The sequence below is a fragment of the Suncus etruscus genome, chromosome 5 (genome assembly GCF_024139225.1).
Source record: "Suncus etruscus isolate mSunEtr1 chromosome 5, mSunEtr1.pri.cur, whole genome shotgun sequence".
Classification (NCBI taxonomy): domain Eukaryota; kingdom Metazoa; phylum Chordata; class Mammalia; order Eulipotyphla; family Soricidae; genus Suncus; species Suncus etruscus.
In genome coordinates, this window is record NC_064852.1 from 14596432 (window position 1) to 14616441 (window position 20010).

General features: G+C 53.5%; 1 protein-coding gene across 1 annotated transcript in view; it reads left to right on the forward strand.

Moving 5' to 3' along the window:
* The window catches only part of MVB12B (multivesicular body subunit 12B), a 149892-nt gene extending 130302 nt beyond the window's left edge, over positions 1-19590 (forward strand). Inside the window, exons 8-10 of the mRNA XM_049774204.1 lie at positions 3385-3440; positions 5539-5598; positions 18648-19590. Coding sequence (XP_049630161.1) covers positions 3385-3440; positions 5539-5598; positions 18648-18734 — 203 coding nt within the window. The 3' untranslated portion in view covers positions 18735-19590. The remainder of the gene's footprint in view (positions 1-3384; positions 3441-5538; positions 5599-18647) is intronic.
* Positions 19591-20010: the final 420 nt, after the last annotated feature.

Genomic DNA, 20010 nt, shown 5'->3' on the forward strand with positions numbered 1-20010 from the left:
ACAAGCAACCTTAATTCAAAAGGTTCTTGTTACAAGGTGCCAGAGAGATAGTATAGCAGGGAAAATACTTGCTATGCACATGTTCCATCCAGATTTGATCCCCTAACATGCCACATGGTCCCCCAAATTCTACCAGGAGTGATCCCTGATCACAGAAACCAGGAGTAAGCCCTGAGCATATTCAAGTGTGTCCCAAAAACAAAGCTGTGGTGTTAAAGGGAACAGTTCCCATCCTCTGAGCCTGCAGGAAGTGGCCGTCCTGTGTAGCCCTATCCCAGAAGGTCCTTGACATTGGCTCATGCACATGATTCTCCTTGTCTACCCCCCTGCATCATCCCTGAACGGGAATGACTTGAAAGGGATCCATTTCCCTTGCAGTAGAAGTAGTAGGTACCAACAGAGGTTTGAAAGTAGGGTTTGAAGAAAAGGTCGCAGACAGTTTGCCACCCCTGCTGGCTTAGCTACTGCATTTCCAGAGCTTAGATCAAGTCAAATCGGCCTGTGCATGGATGCTCTGAGCCAAGCACGGGCTTCTCCCCAACTCTGGCCTCTCCCTGCAGCTGGAAGCTGTGTTGGGAATCTGGTGTTGGGTTCGACCACAATTCTCAGCGATCTCGAGAATTTGCAGCAGCTTCTCCATCGGCTTTGGCTGCTCCACTTTGTACATGAAGTTAGGGGGATGCTTCTCCCCTGCTCCCTCACTGACCATCTAACAGCTCCAACTTTCCTTCCAAAGCCTCCTTCCTCCCCACCTCTCTGCCTGAGCGGAATTGGAGAGAGGCAGAGGTTTGGCTTAAGAAACCATTGTGGCAGGTCTGATCTCATGTCCACTCCACTGAAACGTTCTCCATGTCAGCTACGAGACTGCTTCACTTAGTCTCTGTGTGTTCCCTGAAGAAGCACTTGCAACCAATCGCTCTCTCCTCCTTCTAGAACATTCCCTTTGCATTCACAACATGGCTGACCACTTGGCACATGTCTACAGACTTCCCACCTCACACAACTTCTTTTCTAGCTTTTTATGAGCTAGAAACTTGGAAGAGACAAGAGGCTTTTCCTTCCACTTGGCAGCCATAGTGGGGTTGTCCAGTGGCCAGGTTTTCCCGTGGCCAACAAACCTGTGGAGCCCACAACAATGGCCCTAGCCCCTCCAGTGCTGACCATAGACTCTGGCGGGAAATATCATGAGAAAATAACAAAGAGACATGTGGGGAAGTAGCCACTGTAGGGACCAGATAACCTTCAGATTGGGTCAGCCTCTAAGAGCCGCAGACACTGCCTGGTGTCCTGAGCCAGGAGTAGCCCCGAGCCCCGGGGATGTCCCTGGCCCCCCATACACAAAAACCCCATGGTTTCTGGGACCTGCAATAACATGGGCTGTGCCTGTTGTGACCCCCACTTTAGCACCCCTAATGCTACCTCTCCCTCCCAGTCCCAGCCTCTCATCTACACCTCCTGCCTAGAGTGGAGTAGGGGGAGTTGTTCCTGTCTACCCTGTCACCACCACCCACCCCCACAGGCCTATAGAGAGGCTCCCACAAGTACCCCACCCTGCAGACCCTGCCCTGAGCTGGGGGAATAGGAAAGTGGAGATCACTGGAGGTGACCAGAGGCAACAGTGCAGCCAGAGGAGGAAGGCACAAGGGGTCAATCTTGAACCTCAGGAGGCCACGCTGAGCACCCCCGGAAGATGGGGCACAAGCAGAGGGGGGGTTTGAGAGACTTCTCACTACCTCACTTAGCTACATGTAAGGTCCCATCTGGTGCTCCTATTCCTGACCCCTTCTTGGATACACTGAGACACAGAGATGCATGTAAAAAAACATGTGAGGTACATGAGACACATGTGAAGTGTGTAATACACATGAGATTACATTTGAGATACATGAGGCACATATGAGCTACAGGTGAGATGCACATGAGACACAGCTACACAGCCTCACTCCCAGACCTCAGACCCATGTGAGACCCATGTTTAGGCACATGAGACATACATAAGACATGCTAAGACTCTCCCCCACCCCACTCCCAGCCTGGCACTTTGGTGGAAGACTGGGAAGTACCAGCCACCCCCCAGGGATGGCACCTCTCCTGAGCGGAAACCCCAAGACAGTCCCGAATGGACCAAGGAAGAGGCGTGATCAGGCAAACGGGTCCCACACACACAGCAGCCCCTTCCCAGCAGGTGTGCCGCTGGCAGGGCCCAGGTCAAGGTGTTTCTCTCTTCTGGAGACTCACAGAGACAGTGGTCTCTCCCACCCCCTATACAGCCAGGAGGAGGGGGAAAGAGGAGAGGAGGGAGAAGACAGGAAGTGGGGAGACTCCTGCCTCCTTCCCTGGGGTAAAGGACAGCTAAACCCTATGTCTTTGGTTTCTCCTGCCCAGAGAGGCGTCCTCTGGCCTCCTCCCCACCTGGCCCCTCTCTGCCTGTCCCCTACCCTCCCACCACCTCCTCCTTTGCTTCTGTTTGTCCATCTCCCCCTCAGGAGTGTGGAGTTACCCACCACCCACATACTAGACAGAACCCCCTTAAGGTGTGGGGGAGAGAAAAGTGCCACTCCCCAGGGATTTTTCCAGAAGCTTGCATCCCACCCAAAAAGCCACTACCTGGGCAGGACTTCCACCACACACCCCACAGCCCTGCAGGGGTGAAATGATTCAGGGTTTCCTCCCCACCCTGTCCCTGCCCTGTCCCCCCTACTTCCCTTCTGTCCCTCCCAGGTCAGGGCCTCCTGAGGAGTCCAGAAAGCTGCTCGATGACCTGGGGTGGCTAGAGACTGGAGGGTGGTGAAAGGAATGGCTACTTCCCCCCTCCACCATTGCTTTCATGTGTCCTGTTGAAACTGAGTGACCAGGCGCACTCACTCTCCCTGTGACGCCCTGATCTCAATGACCAGGGGTCAAGCATTGACCAACCCTGTTCTGTGCCAGACACACACACACACACACACAGAGTTCTAGACACACACACACACACACACACACACACACACACACACACACACACAGAGTTCTAGACGGCCTCCACTTAAACAGAACCTCAGGAGGCCGCCCACAGCATGGCCACGTCTACACCAGCTATGCCATCACATATCACCTTCCATCTCTGTCTAGACCTAGAAGGGACCCAGGGACCCAGGGACTCCTGCACTCTCAGTGGGCCCACCCTCCAGGCCCAGCTCCTGAGCTCCATATCCATACTTCTGACCACTATAGAAGGGTCATGCAAATACCCACCTCCCTCAGCATCTCTGTGTCCCTTCCCCTGCCCACCGTTTCAGCCCCATCTGGCTGGGACCCCCTGTAGCCAGGCCACTGTGAAGGAGGGGCTGTATTTATTCACTCACACCTCTCTCTCCTTCTCTCTTGCTCTTTCTTTTTCAGCGATGGATGGTGTGCCTTTCATGATCTCAGACAAGTTCTCCTGTGTTCCCGAAGGTGTAAGTGTCTCCTCGACCCATCCTCAGACCCTTGGCGACCCTCGGGCTGCCAGTGGGGGGGTGGGGGTCAGTGTCCAACCTTCCAGATCTATTGGTTTTAGCTCTGCTCATGTGGTGAGTGTCCCCACTTTCTGTGCCCAGCTGATGACTTGGGTCCCCTCCACTCTTACTGCACTCGGAAGGTAGGCAGAGAAGAGCCTGCCTCAACTTCCCCAACAGATCTGTGGCCCCCAAGATAATTACATTCTCCCTAGTAGCAGGACTAGCCCCCCTCTCCCTTGAGTTCCCCTGGCTTCTCAGGTGGGGGCGTCTCTGCTCACGCTCTGACACATGAGCCCTCTTGGTTCCATCAGCTTCCATCAGAGGCAGAACTGAACCCAGCTCTTCTGAGACATGACCCCATGGGTCATGTAAAGCTATACAGGCTATGGCCTGGTTTAGAATTGGCTCTTGAGTAGCTAATAGAGGTAAAAGCTCCTCATGCCCCCTTGTCCCCCCTCCCCACTAAAGAGCCCTTCCATGTTGTTCTCAGCTTAATACCACTCAGCTGGTGATTTGACTAGCTCCACAGCTTCCTTTTTTTGGGAGGAGGGGCTCACACCCATTGATGCTCAAGGGTTACTCCTGGCTATGAGCTCAGAAATTGCTCCTGGCTTGGGGAGCCAGGACACCAGAACATATGGGACACTGGGGGATCGAACCTCAGCTCATCCTGGGCCAGCCACGTGCAAGACAAACACCCTACCACTGTGCCACTGCTTTGGCCCCAACAGTTTCCCCGACAGTTCATTTTCATGAACTATAATGAACCTCACCCAAAACCTTTGGGAGGAGAGTGACAGGACGCATGTGACAATGCTGAGCACGAGTAACTTGGTTGTCCCCCCTTCCCCTCACTCCACTCAGCCGCATTGCCATAGACTCTGGCGCCTCTCACACACCCTCTTCGTGGTCGCTGATGGGCCCAGCATCGCTGGCTCCAGGCAGGGAAGTTTAGTGGGGCCCATTCGTACCTAATGTCACAGCAGCCAGATTAATGCTGGGTCCTGGGCCGCATGTGCAGGCTCAGAAGTCCTGCCTCTCACCGGGTGGTCAGATCCAAACACAGTGGTGAGGACCTCGGCTCAGGCTCTGTACCCAGCCCAACCACCAAACCCCTGTGGCTGGCCAGCTGGGCCCCCCTCCGAACACCATGGCCCCCAGGACTCCCCAACCAGCCAGCCAGCTGTAGGGCCACAGGGCCCAAACAGGTTCCATTAGGAACCTGGTGTTTTCACGCTGGGACTACACAGGCTCCACAGCCATGAGTGTCTCCTGTCATCCAAGTCATCCAAGGGGATGGGGACCACCTGCAAGGGGGACCTGGCTACCCCTGCCATGACAGATGGGCAGTTAGTGCCAGCTCCACCAGGCTCCTGGCCCAGCTCCTGCATCCCAAAGAAAGAAAGCTGTTGCCTTACCCCTAATCTTAGGACTAGTTCCTCTGGGGCACTGCACCCCCAACCCCTGAGCCCTCCTCCTTGTAGTCACAGGGATCTTCACAGCTAAAAGGGATATCCTGGGCTATCTCTTGCTGAATGGTGGGTTGTGTGTTCTACAATCCCCAGAGAGGGAGAGGGATCCCCAGGCCCCAAGATTGGGTAGGACAAGACACATAGGTCAGGCAGCAACTCCAACGCAGGAAATGATCCACATGCAGTTGGGAATGAATAGCAGGCCAGAAACTCACAAGGCAAGCTGTTTACCCACAAGCCACCCTACCACAAACCAAAATGGCAGCCGCCCCTCCAGACCCCTGAGTAGCCTTTATTGGGATAAACAAAGCCCACAACCAAGGGGAAGGAAAAAAGTCAGATGAAGAGGCAATGGGGAAACTTTTTTTTTAACATGTAAACCAGAGGAACCAATCAAGAGACATCTAATTAGAAGGCAATATGAGGACCAATTCAAAGGCCTCTAACAACAATCTCTGTGGGTGAGGTGGGGAATTTTTTCACATGGGCCCTTCCATCTCCCACAGGCTACTACGAGGCTTGGGAATTGAGTGGGAAGGTTGGGGGTCCTGGTAGGTATGGGGGTGACTTGGTCTGTATTTCAGATGCAACCCTTCGACCTCTTGGGAATCACCATAAAATCTCTGGCGGAGATCGAGAAGGAGGTGAGTGTGCCCTGTTTGGCAGTATGGAAACCCCACATTACCCAACACCCCACTCCTGGCCCCCACCAGGCCTCTGCTCCAGCTAGATGAGGGAGTGGGGTGCCCCTCTAAGAAGGAACATTGGTTCCCAGAGACTCTTGTCTCAGGCTCACTTTGAGTCAGTGCCCTGCTCTGTCTGTCTGTCTGTCTGTCGTCTCTCTGCTTCTAGAGTGTGAGGTAGGCCAGAGAGCCAGGGCTTTCCTTGCCACCAGGGTTGGTTTGTTTTTGTTTGTTTTATTTCACCAGCAGTTGCAGGAAAGGGCAATATTTGGTGACCAGGACGTATTTTCTGAGCTGAAAAAGCAGAGTCCACGTGATGGCCTGGCTCTAAGCAATTCCAATTCTACCTTGTCCCTGGTGTAAGAGTGAAGGTCCTAAAGTCCTAAGGTGAAGGCTTGGAATGACCACAGGACACACAGATAGGCATAGGCTGGGCGAAAGGACACCCTGCCCATTCCCCTCATGTACTTCATGGGGGGCTTGTGGTTCCATCCTATGGCCAGCTCCCCGCCAAGATGAGTGTTTGCCTCAGACTTTGACACTAAGGCAGAGCCAGGTTAGTGTCATCAGGTCCTGGGGTCTGCCTACACTTGCCTACCAGCAGAGGGCAAGTGACATCTTGAGAACTGGTGGACCAAACGAAAGACAAATCCTGGTAGTGTAGCAGCTTTCAAAGCCTGTCATGGCCAAGGAACAAGACATCAAAGCCACATTTATCTTTGGTTTTCTCCCACCTGGGCTTGGTTTCCAAACTCGGGATCTGGGGGAACCAAGGAGCAGGCCGGGCTGCCATTGTGTAGGTGGTTCCTGCATGGACAAACTCCATGAAACCTGCTCTGAATCTGGGGTCTTGGTGGTCCCCAGACTGCCTTGGGCTTCCTTGGCTGAGGGACAATGGCCTTCAGAGACAGATTAGCCCAGGCATTGCCTTCTGGGGTCCACAGGCCCCTATTGGAGTTCCCCAGGCTGTAAGCTCCTCAGAGAGACTTCCCTCCCCTCTAGCCTCTGCTGGACAGTTTATGGGTCCCTGAATCCAGGTCCTGCTGCCCCCCCTTCCCCTGCCTATCAGCCTTGCCCCCCAGTGCCATTCCCTGGGGCATAAATTGAGAACTTGGGCAAGACAGAGCCATAGTAGAGCATAGAGCATTTATTCTGCGTGTGGCCAATCTGGGTTTCATCCGCCAAACCCCAGATGATCCCCCAAGTATTCCCAGGCAAGAGCCCCAAGTGCAGAACCAGGACTGAGCCCTGAGCACTGCCAGGTGTGGCCCAAAAATCAGAAATTATAAAGAAAAGAAGAAACAAATTAAAACCCTGAAATCACTGGCTTGGAACAAGATAGAACAAGACAGAACCCCGAAGCCTCTCTACCGAGACTCACATCCCAGGGGCCCATGAGTTCTAACCTGCCTGTGCCCCAGGTTCCTGGCAGGGGTGGAGGTGAGCAGGCGTTGAGCCCAGCAAGAAAATGAGGAAAGCACTGAATTCCCTCCACTCTATCCTATCGCCTTCAGGATGGGCTGGTCAGAAAACAGGCAGGCCGGGGTCTCCTTGCACCCCTGAGAAGCCCCTCTGCTCCTTGTCAGTCAGCTGGGAAGAGAACAGAGCTGCTTCATAGCGACTCTAGAGCTCAGTCGAAGACACCTGTGCTAGGGACCCTGCAGCTACAAGCACTGAAGTTGAAAGTGGGAGAGTAGGGCCTGCACAGGCCAAAGTCTGAGGGTGGCTCCTTCGTGGCCCAGAGCTTTCTGTGGCTTCTACAGAGCAATGGGCTATTCCTCTGCCTCCTTCCTCAGCTCTCTGTCTCACCCTGGGGGGACAGGTGGTAGGGTAGGTAAAGGGACCAGGGTATCCACTTTGCTCCCCAGAACTTGCATTCTGTCCCCTTTTTACCATTAATCCGTACCCCTCCCCTCTGCCAATTCTCCGAGACCAGCTTGGGCTGAAGGGCACAGACAGGCCACCTTGCCCAATGTCCTCACCCCAAGTATATCTCTGAACTGGGAGTCTTTTTCTCTCCCTTCAGGAGGTGTGCTAGGACAATTACAGTGAAGGACAGTAGAGTTAGGTCGAGGCAACACAAGGGTGTGTCAAAAGCTGGGGGATTCCTGCTCCCCAGGCCTGACAGTAGCAGTGGGGGGGGGGGGGGGTTTAGATTTAAGCACATACCCCAACTTGAGCAGTCCTGCCAGTCATGGTCTGACAAAGGATGCACCCCCCAAATTTCCCCCTCCAGGAGACCTGCCAGGCTCTAAGCAAGGGAGGGGGGGGTGTGCCTCGTGCCCCAGAATCTGGTTAGCAGAGGCTCACTCACATGGGATGATAATAGTAACAAGGCAAAGACTTGTGGCCCTGGAAATGGCGGACAGGAATAGTCCTGATTCAAGGCCAAGGGGAACCTCAGGGCAACGAGCAGACACCTTTGTTTTTGTCTTTGTGGTGCTTTGTGCATTCTGGGATGAGCCCAGGTTTGGGGTACACCAGGCGAGTACTTTCCCTGCACCCTTCTCTGCCCTTCAGCAGACATTCTCCATGTTCTGGAGTTTAACCCCCAAGTCCTGTCTGCATGTCACCCTGGGTTCCATTCCCCCAAGGACAGAGGGAAAATGTTTAAGAAAAAAAAAATCATTGGAAAGAAAAAGCTCCCAGCAGTGTGTCTTGAGGGAAAGGAAGGAAATAAAGAAATCCCACAACTTGACTCTGGGCCTGCTCCGGGGACCCCAATACATGGAAGTGAGGGGGTTCCTCCCTGGGGCAGCCACTTACTTACCAAGCTCTGTAAATCTGCCTAGGCAACTTGGCATGGGGCTGCTAGCCATGGGGGACTTGCTGGCCAGGGCCTGGAGCCCTCTCCAGGGACTGGCATGAGGCTGGTGCTGACCTGGGGTACCCCCCTTGCTCCTCTGTCCCTCTGAAGCCTACATTGTCCTCTCCCCACTGTTCGAACAAAAGCTTCTGCTCAACTTCCGGGAGCTGGGAAGGTGTAATCTCGGGCCATGATGGAACGGCTGCTCTCCCAGTGTGAAGATGGGCTTATAAATATTCCCCGTCTTCGCCGCTCTCCATTTCCCTCGCATGCCAGCCCCCCATTTCTCCAGTTGATGGATTCCCTGGGACACAGGGCAGGGTGGATGGGCGCTCCAAAGCGCCATGGATCCAGAAGAAGCTTAGGGAAGGTTCTAGGTCAGGTCACCTGACTGTCCATCCTGGGACCAGGGGCCATGGTAGGACCTGCCCCAGCTCTTTCTCTCTCTCTCCCCAAGACTGTGATGACTTCAGGACCCCTGGTCTTAGCTCACAGTGTCATAATCCTGGCAGAACAGGCCACCCTGCCACCTTTTCTTTTTTCTTTTTTGGATTTTGGGCTACACCTGGAGGCTCCCAGGGGTTCCTCCTGGCTTTGTGCTTAGAAATCACTCCTGGCAGGCTCAGAGGACCATATGGGATGCCCAGATCTGAACCCAGGTCTGTCCTGGGTTGGCTGGGTGCAAGGCAAATGCCCTGTTGCTGTGCTATTGCTCCAGCCCAACCCTTGCCACCTTTTAAAAACAAGAACCAGACAGACAGACAGAGCCCCCAGCTGCTTCCACCTGCTGTAGGCTGAACCTTCCCCAGGCCACTCTCCACTTGCGTGGCTAGCCCAGCCTGCCACATGGCCACCATTTTCTCCCACCTCCAGTGTTGGAAGATAGGGAGAGCGTAATTAGTAAAAGGGCGGTCGAATATTAATCACTCCCTTAAAAATTGACAAGGGAGGCTGTACATTTAACCACTTAATTGCTACCGGTTTTTAAAGGCTGTGGGTTTTTCTTTTTTTTATGCCAACGAGGTGAGTGAAGATGTTTCTAAATCGAAGGGAGTTTAAAATTTTAATTTTCAACCTAAATATTTTCCTTGTTCTCGTGTTTGTTGTCAATCCTCGGGAGTGCAGTCACGTGGAATGTTCCATAAATGAACATATTTGCTAACTGGCGTGATTTCAGTTTTTAAAACATTGGTTCCAGCAGTTAGGCTTTTTTTTTTCCTTCCTTTTTTTTTAAACCCAGTTCCCAAATGACTAGAGAAATTCGTCTTGATTATAATTGCTCTTAGCCACGCATATCTAATTTGTGTCTTTTTAAGTGTTAATTAGTAAACAGTTTGAGCTGACATCTTTATGTGTTTGTGTGTTGAAAAATGGGGCTTATTGCTTAGTTCGCTAGGGGCCCATTCTGCCGGCATTGACATCATGACACTGAGGTGAATTGAATGGCAGCCCATTTTGGTTGCTGGAGGTGGAAAGAAATGGGTGGATTTTGCTTTTGGACCAAAGTCGGGTGGGCCTCCTCCCTGCCCCTCCTGCAGAGTCTTTTTAGAGTGGACTGGGGTGGGGGGATAGGTTGGGGAAGGTAGACCCCCCACATCTGCAGGGAGAAAGCGGCACAGAAAATTTCTGGATCTGTAATGAAATGGCAGAGTCCCAATTCTATAAAAGCAAAATGTTCATATCCCAGCACAATAGTTGGTTCCTTCTACTTTTGGAAAGCTTTCATTGTGCTTATTAATGTTGGAGAAATTCGTTAGCGGGGACATTTGCAAAATGCGTGTTCCCTTTGCACCATCTAGTGGCCAGTCCGCAGACTGCCACCGGGAACTAGGCACTCTTGGGTACCAGGAAGCATCTTCCCCATACATCCACTCACCCACTCACCCACCCCCTGGGGTCCTCTGGATTCCATCAGGAGTCCGTAGTGTTTGGGGGAAAAGGAAGCTTCTGGATTCCATGATAAGAGTTGGATGAAGATGAGCTTGTCACACACCCCGCCTTTTGTTGTTGTTCCTAGAGCTCAGTCACCCCACAAGTTCTTAGAAATCATTCCAGCCCCAAACAAAGAAACCTAGGGAATCTCTTTAAAGGCACAAAGACAGCAGGAGGCATCTTCAGGGAAATCAGGAGTAGGATGAGACTTGAAGCCCGTCTTGAGCTTTGGCTTTGCACTAGCAAATTGGTCCCCTGCCCCCCCAGCCCCCTATAAGTCACAGCCACCACCACCCCCTTGGGTAGTTTCCAGCCCTCCTCCACCAGGTTGTATCCTGCGCAGGTGTCAGAAGAGATGCCAAGAAAGCAGTGGACACCCTCTGGGAACAGTGGGGGGGGGGGCTTGCCTTTGAAACCCCAAGTTTATTATCTTGCACAGCCCTGCCTGCCTCCTCTACCTCCAGCGAAAACTCGCTTCTGACCTTGGAGGTCAGGCCCTGGTTTCCTCCATAATGCGAGTTATTTTCAGTTCACTAGTCCCCAGCATCTGCGGGCCTGGGTCTGTGTGGAGACACCAGGAAGTGATGCTGTTGCATTCCAGAATTACAAAACGGGGGGTATCCCTGACTGGGCACCCAGGTCTCACCCCGCTTGAGGCCCTGTCCTTGCCCAATTGGGGGTGAGTGTGGGGACCTTTCCCAGGGTGGAAGGTCCTTCCTGTTTCCTTCAAGGATCTCCCATGGGTGCCCCAGGCAGAGCTCCCAGCTTGGTTCACTGAGCTTTTGCTGGCTTTTTGCAGAGTTCTGGAGCTCTCTAGACCTCCAAGCTGTTTTGGAGGCAGGGCAGGGGGCAACTGGGCTTATTCCCATGTTCTGACCCATTTGGCTTTGTGTTGAGGGGTATCCAGAATCACCCCTACTTCCTCCTCCTTCGTATTTTTTTAAACTTAGTTTTATTATTACTATTATTATTTTCATCATCATTATTTTGGTGTTTTGGGTCATGCCAGCAATGCTCAGGGGTTACTCCTGGCTGTGCTCAGAAATTGCCCCTGGGGGCCGGGTAGGTGGCGCTGGAGGTAAGGTGTCTGCCTTGCAAGCGCTAGCCAAGGAAGGACCGCGGTTCGATCCCCCGGCGTCCCATATGGTCCCCCCCAAGCCAGGGGCGATTTCTGAGCACATAGCCAGGAGTAACCCCTGAGCGTCAAATGGGTGTGGCCCAAAAAACCCCCAAAAAAAAAGAAATTGCCCCTGGGGCCCGGAGAGATAGCACAGCGGTGTTTGCCTTGCAAGCAGCTGATCCAGGACCAAAGGTGATTGGTTCGAATCCCGGTGTCCCATATGGTCCCCCGTACCTGCCAGGAGCTATTTCTGAGCAGATAGCCAGGAGTAACCCCTGAGCACCGCTGGGTGTGGCCCAAAAACCAAAAAAAAAAAAAAAAAAGAAAGAAATTGCCCCTGGCAGACTCAGGGGGATACCATATGGGATGCTGGGAATCGAACCCAGGTCCGTCCAGGGTCTTCTTCGTGCAAGGCAAACACCCTACCACTGTGCTATTGCTCCGGCTCCATCTCCTTTGTATTTTAAATCTATAAAGATAACTTCTTCTCAACTACTTAATCCATCTGAGGTCAGAGTTAAAAAAAAGGTTTGTTTTCCCTCAAATTTTAGTCACGTGTGTATGTGCATTTATGTGCAGCCACACATGTGTATTAATTACATGTGGTTGTGGCAGTGTGTACAGATGCGTGGTTGGGTGTGTGTGTGTGTACATGAGTTGTACATGTATGTGTGGTGCCAAGGATCCAATCCAGCAGCTCCACCACAGCCTTATCCCACCCCCAAACACCTTTCACGTGAATTTCTTGGGACCAGGAGATGGCTCAGGGGCCAGATGCCAGCCTGCTGCAGAAACAGACCCCAAAGAATCTGGGTCTCACCAGCAGTGCTCCCCAGCCCCTTTGAGCACTGCTTGGGAAGCCCCAAAATAAAAATAGTGAGTCAAGAGGTCCCTCATGACTGGAATACTTCCACACTAAGGGGCCCCTCAGCTGCGGCCCCTGCTCCCTCATTTCCATGTTGTTGGACTCTTACAGCTTCATTAAAGGGTTCATTCTCCACACCCCAGCCCTGAACGTTGGTTCCAAAATACAGTCATTGGATCCTTCTTTAGGATTTTGTTTTGTTTTGTTTTGGGGGTGGGGCACACCTGGTGGTGCTCAGAGGTTACTCCTAGCTATCTGCTCAGAAATAGCTCCTGGCAGGCATGGGGGGACCATATGGGACACCGGGATTCGAATCAACCACCTTAGGTCCTGGGTCGGCTGCTTGCAAGGCAAACAATCATTTTTTGGGAAAGCACATCCTAAATCTTTCTTGTAACTGCTTCAAATTGCATGGAGGATGGAGGCTACATGGCCCCTGGGGGCATTTTTTGAGCCCCCCCATTACACACATACACACACACACGCTGCATGCTGGTCCTGGGCAGAGGGTTCCGGGGCGTTTTCGTGGCTCCTGCAATGGGCTGTTCTCTTGCATCATATGTTCTGGCTTATGAATCAGGAAACTGTTGGCTTTGGCAATTCACCCTGGGAGCTGCCTCTGGCTGCTGTGAGTGTTCTGGGCGGTTTTTCTTCGACTCTTCTCCTGCTACCCAGGTGGGTGGTTCTGTCATCCAGGGGGTGGGGGAGGATGGGGCAGGGTCCCCAAAAACCTCCATTTCCAGGCAGGTCAATTCTGTTCAACTCCATGGAGATGTGGCCCTTTAAAAAAAAATAAAGGTCCCGGGTTAAAGAATTTACTATTTCCTATTTAACTAACAGTTTCTTAGCAGGAAGGGATGGTGGCTTGTGATAAATGTCTTTTAATCATCTGTTGAGAGGATCCTATTGTTCCTCCACAGGCTTGTTAAAAGGGTAGATTAGGGGCCCGCGAGGTGGCGCTAGAGGTAAGGTGTCTGCCTTGCAAATGCTAGCCAAGGAAAGATCTCGATCTCAGTTTCGATCCCCAGGCATCCCATATGGTTCCCCCAAGCCAGGGGCAATTTCTGAGCACTTAGCCAGGAGTAACCCCTGAGCATCAAATGGGTGTGGCCCAAAAAAAAAAAAAAGGGTAGATTAGACTAATAGAGCATATCAGGGACACCTCTCCCCCCAGCACTTTGGACAAGCTGAGGTGACGGCATTGCACCCCCCCAGACAGCTTTGACCATGGTGAAAATCCAGGAGGGGTTCCCAGGCCTGTTTCTAATTTGATTGGTTGATTGATTGGTTTTTAGGGCCACACCCAGTGGTTCTCAGGGGTCACTCCTGGCTCCGTACTCATCAGAAATATTGTCCCCGGCAGGCTGGGAGACAATATGGGATGCCGGGAATCGAACCAGGTCCTTCCTGGGTCAGCTGCATGCAAGGCAAATGCCCTATCTCTGTGCTATCTCTCCGCCCCCCCCCCCCCACCAAGATTTTAAGAGCCTGCCCTACAGCTGACTCTTAGGTTGCCTGGTGCATAGGTAGAAATGACCATTTCCTTTGGGAAGGTCAGAAAAGCTCTGTGCATGTTTTAGGGGCCCTTCTTGTGTCTTCTGGGATCTGAGTCCCCCATTCATAACATATGGAGCCAGAGATTATGTGAACTCCCAAGTCTCACACAGAGCAGACAGGCTGGACACCCTGAACTTCTCTCTCATGCTGAGGCTGGCTCAGAAGACTGAGTATAGAGCGTGGGGGTGTAGGAGTCTGGGTTCCATCCCTGACACCGCATGGTCCCCTGAGCACCAGCAGGTGTGGCCCCCAAACAACACAGACCAGGGGCTGAGCCTTCGGCTGGCTCTGCCTGCACCCTATAGGTGTAGAGTGAGAACTGGGTAGGAGATGAGGTGGTTTGGTGGGGGCTTGCATGGAGGGGACCCACAAGCAGACACACGCCTGTCCCTGGAGCTCTTGAGGTTCCCAACTGGGCCAAGCTTATCCCTGGGCAATATAGACCACCGGCCATGAATTCCACCTGTGCTGGGGTTTGGGCCTTGAGGGGAGCCTGGGATAAGCCTCCCATCCTTCCTGTTAAGGGGCCCCCACAGGACCCACCTGCTGCTGCTGTTTCCACAAAAGGCAAAGCTTATGCCCCCCCCAACTGCACTCCAGCTGCCCTGTCCTCTGCCCTCCCTTCTCCTCCCTTCTTTCCTACTGGGGACCCCAACACACAGGTCTGATCCCTCCCCCAAGCAAGGGAGCATTTCCAATGCCTGGGCCTCCAGGGACACAAAATGGAGCCACCAGGGAGGGCAGCTATGATCCCAAGGGGCCAGCTGTGACCACCACCCCTCATTGGTGGGCTGCAGAGGTCAGTACTCTCCCAGACCCCCCTGGTTAGAGGCATGTGTGTATGGCTGAGAGGACAGAGCAGTGGGTACAGGTGAGGGGGACAGGCCCTCCTATCTCTCCCTAGTGGGTCCCTGACAGGTGTTGGCACCAGCGGCCAGTGGGCAGCTCCCTCTAGGCCTGGCTACTCCTGGGGTGCTGAGGCCAGCGCTGCTCCCTGGCTTGTGACCACAGGGCACATGGCCTCTGAATGGGGGAACAGATTGGGCCTTCTCCTGCCCTCCAGGTATTCTAGAACCTTCTCTTGGAATGGGGAAATGTGTCTCACCCACCCCACCAACTGTCTCCCACATCTCTTGGGGCCACCATGAAAGGAGACAGGAACTGAGGGTGGGACCTTCACAGAATCAAGTGTGATGTCTTCTGCTTGCTGTGGCTCCTTCCTCAGTTTCCCCTGCCGGAGTTTGTAGCAGAGGTCTACACCCACACCAGCCTCTCTTCTGCCCTGCCTTTCTGGGAATGCAGGACCCAGAGGCCTGCCTGGAGGCAGCTTCTCCAGCTGGACCTCACAAAGGGCAGCCCCCAGATCACCTTCAAGTGTGTGTCCACGGCCTCAGTCCCCTCACACTCCTGTGAGCATCACACACACACACTCAGTCCCCTCACACTCCTGTGAGCATCACACACACACACACACACACACACACACACACACACACACAGTCCCACCCCAGCTCCTCTAAGCCCCCCTTCTCTGGTGAAAATTTCCAGGCAATGTAAGTTAGAATCTTGCATGCTTTCAGGGGGGTAGGGATTGGAGCCTCATCCAACAGTGCTCAGGAGTCACTCGGTGGGCTGGGGGGGGGATCAAATGAGATGCTAGGGTCGACCATATGCAAGGCATACACCCTCACCCTGTGCTATCACTTTGGCCCCGTCCCCCAAAATAAAATATCTTATATAAAATATGAAATATATTTATAATATATCTATATATTATATATGTTTATATTTTTGTATTATATAAAATGTTATTTGTATTTTTATTTATTGACTAATGTATTATATAATATAAAAATATAAATATTTTTGTTATATTAACAACAGATTTAAGCAGTTGTTTTGTTTTCAATTAAAAAATACTTTTCAGGGGCTGGAGAGATAGCATGGAAGTAGGGTGTTTGCCTTGCATGCAGGATGGTAGTTCGAATCCCGGCATCCCGTATGGTCCCATATCTGGGAGGAGTTTTGGGGTACACCACACCCCGAGCCTGCCAGGAGTAACCCCTGAGCACTGCCAGGTGTGACCCAAAAAAATAAATAAATAAAAATAAAACTTTTCAGGGACCAGAATAGTAGTAGGCGTCTTGCATACATCCAACCCAGGTTCCATCCCCATTTTTTCCCTTAAGTCTGCCAGAAGTTATTTCTTTTTTTTGTTTTTTGTTTGTTTGTTTGTTGTTTTTGGGTCACACCCAGCAGCGCTCAGGGGTTACTCCTGGTTCTGTGCTCAGAAATTGCTCCTGGCAGGCTTGGGACACCGGGATTCGAACCATCATTCATCTGCATGCAAGACAAATGTCCTACCGCTCTGCTATGTTTCCAGCCCCATGCCAGAAGTTATTACTAAGCACAGAGCCAGGATTCACACCTGAGTGCTGCCAGGTATAGCCCCAAAACAGAAAAATAAATTTTTCAGCAGGGAAAACTGGACCATGTGCTTTTTGAATCCATGCCATCAGCCCCCAAATGTGCCACCAGTTCCCCCTTATACGGGGCACCCACCCCACCCCTTGGATTATACTGGAATACTCAGCAGAAAACAGGGTCCTTGGGTGGGGGGGGAGGGAAAACAGGGCCCTTGGGGGAAGCAGGATCTTAGCACCTTTGGGATGGGCTGAGGGCTCAGGGGATGACCACCCCCATTCTGCCAGCGACACCCCCAACTAAATGACATGGTCCCTGAGATGCAACCGGGCCTAGGGTGGTCTGCTAGGGTCTCCCCTGCAGGAGGTCCTGCCCCAGCCAGGTCGAGGCCTGCTTTGGGAGGTGGCCCTGCCTGGGGGAGCTGCCAGCTGCCATGGAGGCCTGTGCCCAGCAGAGGGCATCGCCACCCCCGTCACCACCAGCCCCTGGGCGCTTTAATTGAAATTTTTTTAATTCAAAAAGGATTTGCAGTTGGTCCTTGAGTGCAGGTTTTTCCTTATGCGACGGACTAACGTCTTCGGTCAACAGATCCGGCGCGAATCCACCTTCAAAGGCAACCGGCTGTTTGCCAGAGGGAGCTAGCAGAGCCTTCGGGGGCACCCCAGCCTCTTGGGCAAACACTCCGGGCGCGACAGCAGGCGATGGGAAGGGGAATCCAAGGCCCTGCGGGGATTATGTTGGGGGACACACGTCAAAATTTCATTTGGAGAGTTAGAGAAAACAGGTGGCTGGGGGATTTGCTTTCCCTCACGCCCAAATAACCTAAAACAGGGGGGCATGGGGTGGGAGAAGGCGTCTGGGTGCCTTGATTTCCCCCCCCCCATTCCTGATCCCCACATCCCCACCCCCACCCCTGACTGAGTCAGGCAGGACAAAGCTGTGGGTGTCCACGACCGCCTTGTGTGTCTCTCATCCCCAACTCCCTGCCTGGTCTAACCCTTGTTTCCCAGTCCTGGGAAAAGTCCAGCCCTCTGCATTCCTGTACCCTCCACTTCTTGAACCAATGCTCCCCCCAAAATCCTCTCCATCATCCCCAACCATGTGATGTCTCCCTGTACCCTCCACTTTCTGAACCAATGTTCCCCCAAAATCCTCTCTATCATCCCCAACCATGTGATATCTCCCAACACAGCAAAATTCCTAGTCTGAGAGGGTTCTGGAGGCCCAGGGGGGGGGAGAAACTTCACATCTGCCAGCCCATAGGACCCCCAAAGAACCAGGGTACTGGTCCCCCCAAAACATGGTTCCCCCACTTGGAAGTCCACACCCCACTCTCCTGCATGCTGTCCTTTTCTTCTGACCTCACTGCTTTTGTTGTAGAAGCTCCATGCCCATCCCCAAATCATTCCCTGGACCCAAACTAGCAACTCCCACTTGAGCAACCCCACACTCTGGCCCCCCGCTGGCTCTAGCACCCAGTTTATGGGTTCAAGGCCCCTTTTTCTCCCGCAGTTATGTCGCTGTCAGAGTTACCACCAGGTGGCGCTGTTGTCCCAGACTTTGCTCAAGGGAGCAGGTGAAGGGTATCTGGTTCAGTCTGCAGAGTCAGTAGATGGTATTGGGGGAGACCCTTAGATCCCCCAGATTCATCCCATCCAACAGTCCTGAGCAGAGCAGGGGGCTAGGGATGGATAGGACCAACCCTCCACCCAGATCTGTGCACCCACACATATGGCAGGAGGGAGGAGGGGTGTATCTCTTAAGGTTTGCAGCAGAAATGCATTTGAGGGGTCCCGTGAGAACCTTCCAAGTCCCTGGAACTCAGGCTCCTCAAGGCCCTAGGCTGTGGGGTGTAAGGAGCATGGAGCACTGGGCAATGGGGTCACTATGCTGGGGACACAGCATAAGGGACAGGTGAGAGCCCATATACTCCTCAGGCTCTGCCACATCTCTCTGTCCTCTCCACTGCCTGGGTCTCTGTCCTGCCTGTGTGTCTGTCCTCCCCTGACCTGTCTCTGTTCCCCTGATTTATCTCTGTCTTCCTGACCTGTCTGTCCCCCCTGACCTGTTTTATTTTGTTTTATGGGCCACACCCTTGTGGGACTCAGGAATTACTTCTGGCAGACTCAGGTGACCTTGTGGGATGCCGGAGATTGAACCCAGTTGGGTTGTGTAAGGCAAATGCCCGCCCCACTGTGCTATCTCTTTGGCCCTTTATGTTGCTGTTTTGTTTTGTTTTTTTGCTGGCCCATTTCTGTACCCCATCACCTATCCCTGTCCCCCTGACTTGTCTCTGTCCCCTGCAGTATGAGTACAGTTTCCGCACGGAGCAGAGCGCCGCTGCCCGCCTCCCACCCAGCCCCACACGCTGTCAACAGACGCCCCAATCCTGAGCCCAGGAACACGCCACCCCACTGAGCGCCCGCCAGCCTGGGGGTCCTCGTCTGACAAGGCCCCGGCATCCCGCCTCCCCGGAATCTTCGTAACTGCAACTAATCCGTGTGTGTCATAGTGACCAGCAGCTCCCAGCGTGTCTGTCCCAACACCCCACCCGCCAGGGGTCCACTCACCCCAACTCATGGTTTCCTCCCAGAGGCCCAGGAGGCTCCTCTGGGGTCCCTAGCACTGACCTCGCCGGACCACGGGAGCAGCTGTGCCAAGACTCTCGGGGCTCACACACTGGACACCCTCACCGCCAGCGCCCAGGACTCGCCTTCCAGGAGGGGGCCTGCGGGGGGCCATCGCCCCAGGTGCTTACGTCTCCCCTCCCCGAAAAGGACTGTGACCCGTGTGCCCATGTGCCAATAGCAGCTGTGACTGCCCGAAGGAGTCCCACTTCGGCCCCCACTAGTCTGCCCTTACTCCTGCCCCACTGAGGGTATCAGAGCCTCACAGGAAGCCCCCGCAGACCCAGCCTGTGAGTTTTGACAAGGGGGCTGATACTTGGGGGGACCTGGATCTCTCCACAGCCACCTCAGTGGCTCTTGGGATCTCTCCGGATTGGGGTCCCCCAGATGGAAAGGACATAGGTGGGCTGTAGGGAGTGGTGAGGTCAGGAGACGCTCCCCTCGGTGGTCCCCCAGGCAGCCCCATGAGGGGATACTTGCAGCTGTGCACCCCAAACATCACCCACTTCCTGACTTCACGCTAGATGAAGTGGACCGAAGTGTCAGGAGTTGGGAGGCTTCGTGGAGCAGAGGGGATCATCCCTAGAGGCTTTCAGGGGGGCTGCACTCAGCCAGGAGTAAGTAGGCAATGTCTGGGTTAACTGAGGAGACGCCCCCAACCCACCCCCAAGGCACTCACTCACACACACACAGCTCTTGTGCCCTGCTAGGGATCAACAATGTCCATTAGGGGGCATCCGTGGGCCCCCAGAGCATCATGTCTTGTCTAAGCACTTTGTCCTCCAGTGATGTCACCGCAGCTCGACCCCCCAGAGCACCCCACTCAGCTCAACTCCACATCCCGGAACCAGAACTGGGATGCAGAGGGTGGAGACCCCGATGAGCGAGCAACAGGGCTCAGAGCTGATGGGGACCCCCTCACCCCAACGCGCAGGCCCAAACAACCCGGTGCTGTTCCCCCTTCAGGTCCAGCAGGCCTTGTCTTCACTCCAGAAGTTCCCCACCATCCCACGGGCCATGCTTGGGGAGTCACCCTGTGTCC